Here is a 12528-nt window from a genome sequence, read left to right as displayed (position 1 = left end):
TGCTGGAACAATAAATTCCTCTTGCTTTTGTATCGATCCCAGCCCCGAGTTGTTCACTCAAGGGTTGGGGGGCTAGGGGGTGGGGTGGTCCCTGATAAGCTAAGGCTTGTCAGAGTCTTACACTACCACAGAACTACAGTCCCAGGTCCTTGTTAGTAGAGTTTAATAAATGATAGTATATGTAAATAACAGGTGTTTCTTGATAGTTAAAAACAACAAAACCAAAACAACAAAACCTTTGCTCTCACAAGCTCTTTTTAAAACTCCACTTTAAAAGGAAAGCAGGGGCTGGAGAGAGAGCACTCTGCTGGGGGTAGGTGAAGTATCCCAAGATGGCTGGGCATAAACTTGCTCTAAAAACCATTGATTGGGTATCTTTTGTGGAGATCATGCCCCAAAACCAGAAAACAATTGGAAATGCCCTGAAGTCCTGGAATGAGACACACTAGCCACATCAGGTTGGCTAGTCTGTCTGAGAAACCACCTGTGATTGACTGGGCTTTCTACAAGGCCAGTGTGGCCAAGCCTGGCTTGGTGGATGATTTTGAAAAGAAGTATAATGCCCTGAAGATTCCTGTGCCTGAGGATAAATACACAGCCCTGGTGGACCAGGAGGAGGAGGAGGAGGATGTGAAGAACTGTGCTGAGTTTGTGTCTGGATCTCAGCTCAGGACCCAGGAGTATGAGAAGCAGCTGGAGAAAATGAGGAACATAATTCCCTTTGACCAGATGACCAGTGATGACTCGAATGAGATCTTCCCAGAAGCCAAGCTGGACAAGGAGAAGTACCCGTACTGGCCCCACCAGCCCATCAAGAACCTATAAAGCAGCCTGGGACGGAGCCCTGGCCGACATGAAATAAAACATTTAAATAGTGCTGAAAAAAAGTGGGGGGGGGGGAAGCAGGGGCTAGAGGGATGGCTAGGTGCTTAAGAGCACTGGGACTCAATTCCCAGCACCCACAAGGCAGCTCGCAATGTTTGTAACTCTGATTTCAGGGCATCTGACACCCTCTTCTGGCCTCAGTGGGTACTGTGTGTACAAAGCGACTTTTAAAAAAAAAGTTTCTAAAGGGAAGCACATGAATTTGCAGGGTTTTATATATTATTTATTTAGTGGTGGGGGGAGGGGGTTGTCAGGGGGGTTTGAGGTGAGACTTCTCGCCTTCCACCCTGTGCATGTGAGGAGGGAACTCAGGCCTAGAGGCTTGGCCGCAAGCTCCTTTGCCAACTGAGCCAACTCACGGGGATCTGTTGGTTTCTAAGATGTCACCTTGATTTCTTTCCTTTCAACTATTTTAGGAAGCAATCTTGGGTTTGGACTTTTCTCCCCTTCCCCCGTGCTGTGTTCTTGTGCTCTGAGAGCTGTGAGTTCTTTAGATCAAGGATTGTCCTCTGTGAATGGGGAGGGTGGTTTTTTTTTTTTTTTTTCAGTGATTGATATATATATGGGAAGAGTGGCTTTCAGAGTGCATGTGGAGGTTGGAGGACAGCCGTGAGGAGCCGGTTGTCCCCTCCCATCACGTGGGTCCCTATGATCTCACTCGGGCCCTTTCCTCAGGACTTGTCAGCCTCCTCTCCTTTTGAGGAAGTGACAGTCACAGGATGATTCTTCTCAAAAGACAGAATCACGAAAGAAGAAATCAAATTGTCTCACAAGCTGGAAATATATAAAACAGACAATAAAAAGCAGACATTGGATATGAGTTTAGGTGTGACTCAGTTCTGCAGAGGTGTAAGGTGATAAAAGGATACGTTATTGGGTAATAACTCCATTGAGGGGTTGAGGCATCAGGAAGAAAATTAAACTCTGACGAGTCCAAGGCCGACTCAAGGTTAAGGAGAGTCAGCAATAGGGAAGGCATGATCAAACACACCCAATAAACAGTGTGTCCCTAAGAAATGGGCATTTCAGGGAGATTTTAAGAAAATAAAAATTGTACCCATTAATGACGAGACATTATTTAGAGCACTCAACATTGTAATGTATGAAGCCACTTTCACTGGCCCTGGAGGTCATATGAGCTGTTATTTACCCCAATCAAAACCTGTCTTGCTTTGTATACACATCATTAACTCTTTTATTTGCTGCTTTCCCTAAACTCCAGGGCATAGGGAATTATTCTTAAGAGTCTAGATTACACAGGGAGCAGTGGTGTGCACCGTTAGATCCAGCATTCTGGAGGCAGAAGCAGGCAAATCTCTGATTTAGAGGCTAGCCTGGTCAACAGAGCAAGTTCCAGGACAGTCTGGGTTATACAGTGAGATCCTGTCTCAACAAACAAACAAACAAAACCAAACGAAACAACTAAACAAACGAAAAGATTCTAGATTACTATTTGAGTACTGCAAATGTTTTTCTTTTCCTCCTTCTGTCTCTCGCTTGTCTCTGTCTCTCTTTCTAACTCCCCAAACCTCAAGCATAGAATGTGCACTCTACAGTTGAACTACATCCTTAGCCTTTGGTTGTGATTTTGAAAGATACATAAGTTAATCTATATTGACTTTTGAGATGTGCTTTCTGTGAACACATCTTGTAGTATCCAAAGATCCAGAGCTAAATAGAAGCCGAGCACAGCACACAGCCAACATATAGACTTCTCGGTGGTATGCAAACATCCAAATCCCTTAGCAGGACTACCAAGCACTAGATTCATAAGCTATTGTGACATTTGGGAGATTTTTAAGTTTGTAATGATAGCAGAATAGAGAGTCAACAGCTCTTCCTATTCTTGCTGTGCTGTGCCAGTGACTACTGATGCTAATGTGGGACATTTCCTGCCTGCTATTCATTGATTTAAAAAAAAAAAAGTCATATTTTCCAGAGACTGGGCAGGAGATAAGATGTCAAAAAGTAATAAGGACTGAAATGAGGGAGCAGAATACAAAGGAACCCAAAAGAGAAAACATTACAGCGATGGTATTTTTTTTCCTCCTGTATATGCAGATGGACAGGAAAATTATAGCAGTAATTGCAGTCTCCGTTTCACCAGAGACGTATGGCCTTGGGGAATCAGGAGATAGGAGAAAAAGCCAATGAAAATGCACTCTCATCGGGAGCTTTGGCCAAGGGCATTCACCCTCCCTGTGCCTTGGTTTCCTTAAAGGTTGAAAAGGATCATTTACTTATTTCAGTTACTGGGAAGATGAATGAGAGAATGTCTCAGAAGCACCCAAATTGGTCAGGGGGGAAAAAAAGGTGCTTCGAGAATGCCAAGTTGTACTATTATTACTGAACTGTGTTTCCTCTGGGATGAGTCATTTGCTGCAAAGCCATGGAGACAATTCCAAGAGTGATGATGAAGGACCAGGGGCAGTAAGGAGCAAGCATAGCGCTCTTTACTGGTGCAAAGGAGGTCTTACTAGCAGTGAACCCTTCCTTTGTTCAAAGGACAAGGGGGCTGGGGGTGTCAAGGCATTAAAAATACTATACAGCAACGTATTCATCCGAGCAGACTCTTGGAAATCTATAGGCAATTTGAATTCAGACTTTGCCATTTTTCACCATAACCCTGGGCACAATCACCTTTGTTCCTTTACGTTTCCTTGCCCCCCTCTGTGAAACGGAGACAATCATAGTTCGAAGGGATTTAAATGTCCACCACCCCAAGGACTCCGTAAAGTTAAGTTGCCCTTGTAATAAATGAGAGAGACTGGGAGCCTAGAAATTCACGTCGATAATCAAGTGCATCTTTTTTAAGAAAGGAAAAGGCAAGTTTTTATTTTCTAAACTATTATATGACTCAGAAGCTTAGAAAAGGGGGGAAAAAACCCTACCAGTAACAAAAAGACCTTAAGTCTGAATCAGTCCCATTTCAGTGGTCCGAGCTCACTCGCGGACCCTCCTTTATTTGGCACGCCACACACCAGAAAAGCCTTTCCCAAAAGCAGTTTTCCATTTCAACGCCCGGCGTTCTCCCAGAGAAGCCCCGGGCTAGGCAGGCAGTAGCTGGTTCAAAACCTCACGGGTTCGGAGCCGAGCCCTCCGGGCGGGCGCCGGCGGGACCCGACCCCGGAACCTTCGCGCGGCGCGGGCGGGGCGCGGGGGAGGGCTTTGGCGGGGGCGCGGCGCCGCTTCGCCCAGCCTCCGAGCGAGCGAGTGAGCGAGAGAGCGAGCGCAGCGCGGGCCGGCGGCCGGCCGCGGAGGATGCCGAGGGGCGGCGACGCAGGCCGGACTCAGCCGGGGCGGCGGGGAGGGCGCCGCCCGAGGGGGTAGGGCGGCCGCGGGGGCGCGCTCGGGCCGGGCCGCGCGCCCTGCGCTCCGTTCGCTCGCTCGCTCGCGCCCTCCTTCCTCAGCGGCGGCGGCGGCGGCAGCACAAGGCGGCGGCGGCGGCGGCAGCACAAGGCGGCGGCGGCGGCGGCCGGGGAGCAGACATGGCGGCCGACCTGAACCTGGAGTGGATCTGCTCGCTGCCGCGCTCCTGGACGTACGGGATCACTAGGGGCGGCCGCGTCTTCTTCATCAAGTGAGCGGGCGGGGGAGGCGCCGCCGGGTGGCTCGGGGGGAGCGGTGGGAGCGAGCGGGCCGGGGGCCCCCGTGGGTCGCCCCTCGCGCCGCTCAGCGCCTGTCCCTTCTCTTCCCTGCAGCGAGGAGGCCAAGAGCACCACCTGGCTGCACCCGGTCACCGGCGAGGCCGTGGTCACCGGGCACCGGCGGCAGAGCACAGGTAGGGCCGGCCGGGGCTGCGGCTCCGGGCCACCTGGCGGGGTTGGAGGGGCTCCGGGCTCCGCGCGACTGAGTCCCGGGGCGCCTATTCTTCTCCGCCTTTTTCATCAGCGCTTGGAGACGGCGCCCTCTCCCTGGCTCCCTGGTCCCCATCCCTACCCGGACGCCCCCCGAGGATGGGCGACGCCCCTCTACCTCGGATCGCCCCCGTATCCGCCTCCAGCACCCTTTAGGAAGTCCTCACCCGCTCCCCTTTGCTCCCCGCATCCCAGCACCCCTGCGGTGAGACGGTCCCGCATCCTCGCCCTGCTCCCCAGAGAACTGCTTTCTGCCTAGCAGCTTCCTCCTCCTCCACCTCCTACTGCTCCTAAGTGGGACTGTGGGTAGGTGACTGATGGAAGAGTTAGGGGTGCTGCGGTGCCCCCCACCCCCATGTGATACAAATGCCGGTGAGTCCCCTCCTGCTACCCGAGTAGCCGCTGGAGTTAGGACGCTGGAGCGGGCGCCGCAGCCAGTGATCCAGGCTCAAAAGTCCCTGGTAGCCGCAGCCAAGCTCCACGTACCACCAGCAGGCGGTGGGCGAGCCAGGGCGGTCCCGCGTGGGGGGCCTTCGGGCCCCAGTTCCACGAGGAAATGCATCTCGGGTTGCTTTGATAGCTTTCTTGAATGCTTAGCCATGAGTTGAGCTGGAGGAGGGCTTGTGGTGGTTTCAGTGCTGGTCTGGCTTTCTTTTGTCATTCTTTGTTTACATTCACCCAACTTGTTTGCCTGAAACGTAAGTTCTCTTACTGGCCCGCCTCTATTCCGGGTGACTGCAAAGGCTTGAGAACAGTTGGGTCGAAGGTGAGGCCCAGTTCAGTCGTCCCTCTGGGTACTTTTCTCTCCAGCACCGAGGTTCTGAGGATCTCCTATTAAAGTTGCCAGAAGGGTGAACAAACCTGCCTTTTCTGCTAAACGCCGGAGTTCAGTGAAGTGACTAATAATGTGTCCAAATTTGCAAAACTGTGGAGGAGGAAAGGGAAGGCTGCTGCAGCAGGCATGATGAGGTTACATTTTTAGGGCATATCTGACTAATAAACCGTCATGTTTCCTAACTGTGCAGTCTTTAGCTTCAGCCTGTTTACTGTACGTATTTGCAACTTTGATAGCCTCGTTACCCTTGTGGATATGGACACGTTTATATCAGGGAAGAAAATATAGGGTTAAAAGAATTTAGCCCAAATGTTTTATGGCATTATTTCAGGCCTATTTTGATTATGTATGTATGACACGAATGTCTTCGAAGTACCCTCACAGATTAAATAGCAGTCACATGCCGGAAATATTTTATCCTATGATGTGATTTCGCATTTATCTATTTATTTATTCTTGCTTGATTTACTTTGCTTGGGCTCCCGTGTTGTGCACACATGTATGCCTTTTCATTCTGGAGATGTTGTGATTAAATCCAAACCACTTGTCATCATAAGTACCCTGTGGTACATAAAGATACAGCCGCTCACTTGAAACTTCACATCTCTCCAGGTCAAGGGGATTGAAACTCGTGTGTAAGTATTCAGTCAGTTTCCCACTAATTGAACACTTGAGATCTTTTCATAGTAGAAGAAAACCTAAATGGATTTGAATTTAAAAATAGGGTTTTGAATAAACAAGATATACCTAAAAAGGCAAAATGCTGCCCATTTGGGGTTTGTGCAATCAGTGATGGGTATTTTACCAGGGTTTGAAGACTTTGCCTTTTGGGATATCAGAGTGGATCCTTTCCCACCCTGACCGCTGTTAAAGGGAATAATTATGTTAGGTCATCTCAAATATTGCTGGAACTTTCCTGGTGGCTTTAAATTTGAATTGTCATCTTCCAAATTCCAAATAATGTTATATTGATTGACTAATGATCTTGCCAGCCAAGACTTTGGATCGACACATACTTAAATGAACATAGTGAAGACAGATAAGATGGGTTTAAGCTTATTTTGCAATCTCACTGAAGTAATACTAATTGTAACGTATGTTTTTTTAGATTTGCCCACTGGCTGGGAAGAAGCATATACGTTCGAAGGTGCAAGATACTATATAAAGTGAGTGAATTTTGATTGCTTCCCTTGGTAATTCAAATGTTGTAATGAACCTGAAGTTGGATACTTCTGAGTTTATACACAATTCTATCTTAAAGTTTGTTATACAGTGTTAATTGTATCCTTTATATGGTTATGAAATTTTGAGGGAGAGGGTAGCCTCATTCATTATCTTGTTATTTGTCTAGGTATTCATGGATTCACACATTGCAAATTAGGTCACTTTTCGCCATATTAATTTGCTTGACGTTTCAGTATGTTTCTGTGGTGGGATATTGTAAAGTCTTCTGACTTTAGCTGTGTGGTACTTACAAGTTTTGTTTTTTGATTATCTGTGGTAAGAGAACTCCTGTATACACACACACAGAATATCAGCACTGTGTGACTATTCCTCCTTCACAGTGAGGCCAGCTGAGATGGCAGGTAGCAGCCTGAGCTGTTAATAAGTAGCAGACCTGATGGAAAGCTGGCAGGGTCAGAGGAAAAGTGGAGCCCAGGAAACTCAGGACACCACACACCTGTGATGGCGCTTGCTTGTTACTCTGCGTTAGAGTCTTTAAAATATCCCGACATTGTGTCTCACTAATACTTGCTTGGGTAAGGCTTTGAAGAGAGCTTGAGAGCAAAGATGGCTGACTAATCTGTGAAAACCAGTTCTGTGTGCTTCAGAGTTGGTTGTCATTCACCTTAGAGTTAGTAGTACTCCCCAGAAGGCGCTCGTGCTGGTGGGGAGCATTGCCCAGGGAAGAGGTCATGCTACCCTGGGAAGCTAAGTTGGCTTGTCTTTGTTTCAAGTTAAAAACTATTTGTAAAAGAGCTTTGCTTTTGTTCTTATATAAACATTTTTGGCTAATTTTAAGTGACTGAGTCTTGAAAGAGAATACTTAAGAACAGGATTTTGGTAACAATTTTAATAGTTTATTAGTGGTCACAAATTCCAAGTTTAAAGACACATTAGGCCCAGTCAATTTATTTTTACCAAGTGGTGTTTTTAAAGATCACAGCATATTTTCATTAAATTATAATTACTTGAATGGCTTTTTAAGTTTCTGTAGAAAGATGCTTTATGTAAAATGTCAAGGTATATTTATAGGTGCAGTTCCTTTTGAGTGCCGCAGCAGGAAAAGCAGAAGTGAGATGTAAGGTTTGAGCATCTTCATGAGTGTGGTCCTTCTGGATTAGTTATTTATCTTGACTAAGGGTTTTGTCTGACGATAAAGCCATATATTCTTAGATGACCTAAAAAAAATGTGGGGGGTGGGTATTCAGTGAAAGGAAACCATCAAGTATTTTCCTAGCAATTGTTTTCGTTCTGAATTGAAATGAGCTTGTGTTGCCATAAAGACATAGTGCTGATATTATAAATGAAGGCAGGGTGTTTTAGTCTTTGTGAGACAGTTTCACTGTGTTCCTCTAGCTGGGCTGGAATTCATGGAGATCTGCCTCCCAGGTGCCAGGATTGAAGGTGAATGCCACCATACTGGCATAAAAACAGGTTCTTGATTCTTTTTCATTTATTCAGCACACTTTAGATTATTATACATTAAGCTTAGCTGACCTGAGCGTAGACATTAATGTCAGTAATACTTTAATTCCCGTGAATCAGTGTGCTCTTGCATGATTTTTTTTTATAGTTCAAAATAGAAAAGTAACCGAGCCCCAATGTGTATATTTTCATTTAGAACTAAGCTAGTAGGCCTTGTTTTACTAGCTAGCCATTTTGATGACATTTTCTTTCATTTTGAATTAGAATTTTGAATATCATGCTTAAGTCACCTTAGGAAAATCAGAACAATATTAGAAAGCTATAAATTAAGACCATCCTAACACTAGTGGGCTTTAATCCTGTGCTATTAAGAGATAGCTGGTAATTGCTTCTAAAATAACAATCATTTGAAATGGTGAGAGCAGTTCATTCAGAATTGGGCACATCTTAGAAATTCATCATACGTTGAGCTTCTTCCAGGATGTTGGCATTCACAGATACTATACTAATGTGGGTAGATGGCTTCTCTCTTCTAGTGGGGTCAGAAGACCTCATTCCTTTATTTTTTTAGTGACATCACTAAGAACAGCTGTAATTTCTTAGAAACTTTCACATACTAGCTCATCCCATACTAGGGATGCTTCTCATTGTGGTGGTGAAGACTGAAATTCATTTTAATGGTGGAAGTAATCAGAATCGTTGTTTTCCCCCCTCACTCCCTCTCGAAAGAAGCAACAGGGACATGCCTCCGACACTTAATCTTCTGCAGGTGACAGACAGCTAAGGGGATCTTCCCAAGGAAAGACAGTTTCAGGAAGAGGGGGACCAGTGCTCATGCACTTGAAGGAATATTGTTGATCAAATGAAAGGAAAAGGAGGATAGAAGAATGAGCTGGTAGACTCGGGTCACTTGAGAACATAGAGGAGATGGAGCTGGCCTTCTGACTCGGAATCAAGTGTAGTGGAAGGTGCCCACCCTCAGTGGGGACCTGTAGCCCTCTAGTGCTCAGAGGGGATGGATGTGTGAGCTCGGAAAGCCTTGCTCTTCTGGGGACAGTGCTGGTACCTGCCTCTCCACAGTCACTCTGGTGATGCTTTAGTAGTGACAGGTGGAGTGGGCAAGCTCTAGGAGCTTCAGTGTTAGCTTCATGTTTTAAAAAAGTTTGGAGGTCAGTCTTCCAGACTGTAAGTTAGACAGACTAAATTCCACCCAGCGGAGAAGTTTCTTTGAATTTTATTCTGTGCTGTTCTGGGACTTTTCGGTATTCTAGAGAATCATGAAAACTGAGCCTGCCGGGAAGAGGTGGTGTAGGAGACCTGGGAGAGCTGAGTGGCTCCTGTCATGCTCACTGTGGCCTGTCCTTAAGCTTGGATGGAGAAGCGCCAATAAGTGAAGTGTGCAGAGCCAGGGTGTGCTGACATTCTCTTGTGGATCTGTGCTCTCTTCCTTCTAAAATGTGTGTGCACGCATCTTCCCTGATGCTTCAAGGATAAGTAGTTGTCAGGCGAGAGTTTTATGCATTTGAACGGGGGGAGGGGGGGGTCACCAGTTTACTTTGTATACTTTAGAAATTGGTTCTTTAACACAAGTTTACAGCTAGGTTTTTTAAAAAAGGGTTCATAGTATAAACAACATTTTATATTTGTATTCAAAAATTAAAATTTGTAAAAAATTCCTTATCTTAAAGATGAGTAAGTATATGCTTTGACTTTTTAATGGAAAAACCGATTTTCAGTGTACGCTAAACTAGCCTTCAAATTATGGATGAACCTGTGTATCTGTATATAATAAACACAGAGTTTAAATATTACCTTTTCATACTGCTTTCTAAGACTTAATTCATGTGATTTACTTTCAGGGAAAAAGGCTAAAAATTATTATAAGTGAATTTATAACTTAAAGTCGAGCTTTAACTATTCCATGTTTTACCTGACATCAAACACAAGCTCACAATGTACAGAAGATAATCTTCTATACTTGAATGTTATTAAGCTTCTTGCTTAAGCCTTGCAAATAGTGCTTAATGACTCGTTAATGACAGGTCACTGTTGCTTAAATGGATGTGTCATTGACGATTCCTCTGTGCCTCAAAGCTTTATGATGGTTTACTTAAAGTGCCAAGCAAATCCTGAAACAGTGCTCTGTGGCTGTAGAGAAGCTCTGGCTACCTACAGGTCATCAGGCAGGAATGGGATCCGACTCCACTTGCACGCTGTGTGGTAGGTTCAGATTCTCCTCGGTAGCTTCTCACACTGCTTTTTTCAGTAAGTATAAATTTGACATTTTTGAGATATGTAAATGGAACAATATGTAATTTGGGATAATGAAGTTTCATTTCCATATCTTCAAGAGACTCAAAAATGTGCTAAGAATTCCCAAATACCTGCAATGATGGAGTTTCTGATAGGAGACAGTCATTTAAACTTGAAAGGAATGAGAAGAAAATAGGAAGATGGAGAATAATACAAATCTGTCATAAAAACATTAGAATCACTGACTATATTTAATATTTAAAATTGTTTTGTAGTTAAGTGCTGTAGCAATTATAATAAGATTTGAAACAAATTTTTTTTTAAGATTTATTTATTTATTATATGTAAGTACACTGTATCTGTCTTCAGACACTCCAGAAGAGGGCATCAGATTTCATTACGGATGGTTGTGAGCCACCATGTGGTTGCTGGGATTTGAACTCAGGACCTTCAGAAGAACAGTCAGTGCTCTTAACCACTGAGCCATCTCGCCAGCCCGAAACAAAATTTTTGAAACTGGGTCTCAAACTATAGTTCAGGCTATCCTGGAACTCCTACTGTATAGCCCTGTGAGACTTGTACCTCAAGGGGATGCTCCTGCCTCAGCCTCCCATGTGCTGGGATCACAAGAGTGGTTCTGACCAGTTGTTTGCCACTAGAGCAGTGTGATGTTCCTGACCAGGCAGTGACAGTGCTTGCCTCCTGTTTGCCAGAAGAGGTGGACTGTAATGTGTAGCTCCTTCTATACACTGAGTACTTTATGCCAGTCCATTAGGTACAACACAGCTATTATCCCTGAAGAAGCTTGTAACATTGTGAACATACCCCATGCATTAAAATAGGGAAACGTGTAGGGAAACATATATCTTCTTAATTCTTTTACATATGCTTTATATTTTATGTGTATATAAATTTTAGATCAAATCTAACTATCAGCAATTTCTTTTTAATTTTTATTTAGGTATATATGTGTATGACTCTTTTTCCTGCATTTGTGTATATTTCCATGTGCATGGCCTGATGTCCAGCAAGGTCAGAAGAGGGCATCAGTGCTCCCTGGGGACTGAGTTACAGATGGTTGTGAACTGCCATGTAGGTGCTGGGAATCAAGCCTGGGTCCTCTATAAGAGCCAGTGCTCTTGACTGCTGAGTTAACTATCCTAAGCCTCTGTTTTACTTTTTTGTTATTTCCATTTCTTGTGGGTTTTATTGTTCTTTAAACTGATTGCCAAAGAGGCTATAAAGACCGGTCTTGTATAGTCCATGAAGCCTTATTATTAATTACTAGTATTCAAATCAGGTCTGTGAGCCAAAATATAAGTCAGGGCGCTGGAGAAATGGCTTTAAGAGCCTTTAAGAGGTGGTTTAAGAGCCCTGCTCCTCTTGTAGAGGACCAGGGTTCAGTTCCCAGCAACCACATGCAATTGTCTGTAATTCCAGTCCCAGTAGATATGGTACCCTCTTCTAACCTCTGTGGGTACTAGGCACACACATGGTACACAGACACATGAATGGGCAAGATTTCCGTACACATAACAATAAATAAATAAAGATAGAAAAGGAATAAGGCAGGGGAAAGCAGGTCCTACACCATATGGTGCTCTAACTTGGTACTTGGAACAAAAGGAATGTTTCAGGGCTGGAGAGATGGCTCAGTGGTTAAGAGCACTGACTGCTCTTCCAGAGGTCCTGAGTTCAGTTCCCAGGAACCACATGGTGGCTCACAACCATCTGTAATGGGATCTGATGCCCTCTTCTGATGTGCCTGAAGACAGCTACAATGTACTCATATAAATAAAATGAATAAAAGTTACTTTTCAAAAAAAGGTATATTTTATACTAATATTATGGTTAGGCTAGTGGACTAGCCTACCAGGACCTTGTTTAACCCACCACACCTGTTAACTACTGTGTATAGGGTCTGATGACTGGTCTTTCCTGTCCATTCACTTAGGAGTGCCTTGTTGTTTCATTCACTGTTGTAGGAGCTTGAGCAGAGCACAGGAAGGTGGGGATCTTTGAATCGAAGTCCTAGTAGGAGAAACAGAC

General features: G+C 44.8%; 1 protein-coding gene and 1 pseudogene across 18 annotated transcripts in view; both read left to right on the top strand.

Moving 5' to 3' along the window:
* Positions 1 to 323: 323 nt before the first annotated feature.
* Positions 324 to 825, top strand: LOC110297063 (ATP synthase peripheral stalk subunit d, mitochondrial pseudogene; annotated as a pseudogene).
* Positions 826 to 4098: 3273 nt separating this feature from the next.
* The window catches only part of Plekha5 (pleckstrin homology domain containing A5), a 175746-nt gene continuing 167316 nt past the window's right edge, over positions 4099 to 12528 (top strand). For 4 of the 18 annotated variants that reach the window (XM_085839810.1, XM_029478786.2, XM_085839809.1 and 1 more), the window contains exons 1-3: positions 4100 to 4465; positions 4587 to 4666; positions 6686 to 6743. In XM_085839810.1, coding sequence (XP_085695936.1) covers positions 4374 to 4465; positions 4587 to 4666; positions 6686 to 6743 — 230 coding nt within the window. In that variant the 5' untranslated portion in view covers positions 4100 to 4373. Of the gene's footprint in view, positions 4466 to 4586; positions 4667 to 6685; positions 6744 to 12528 lie in introns of all 18 variants that reach the window. The other 14 variants (XM_085839807.1, XM_029478785.2, XM_085839806.1 and 11 more) reach the window with 6 other exon arrangements.

This window comes from Mus caroli, unplaced genomic scaffold, assembly GCF_978045245.1.
Source record: "Mus caroli unplaced genomic scaffold, Mus_caroli_1 scaffold_7, whole genome shotgun sequence".
Lineage (NCBI taxonomy): Eukaryota > Metazoa > Chordata > Mammalia > Rodentia > Muridae > Mus > Mus caroli.
This window is presented reverse-complemented; position numbering and strand designations above follow the sequence as displayed.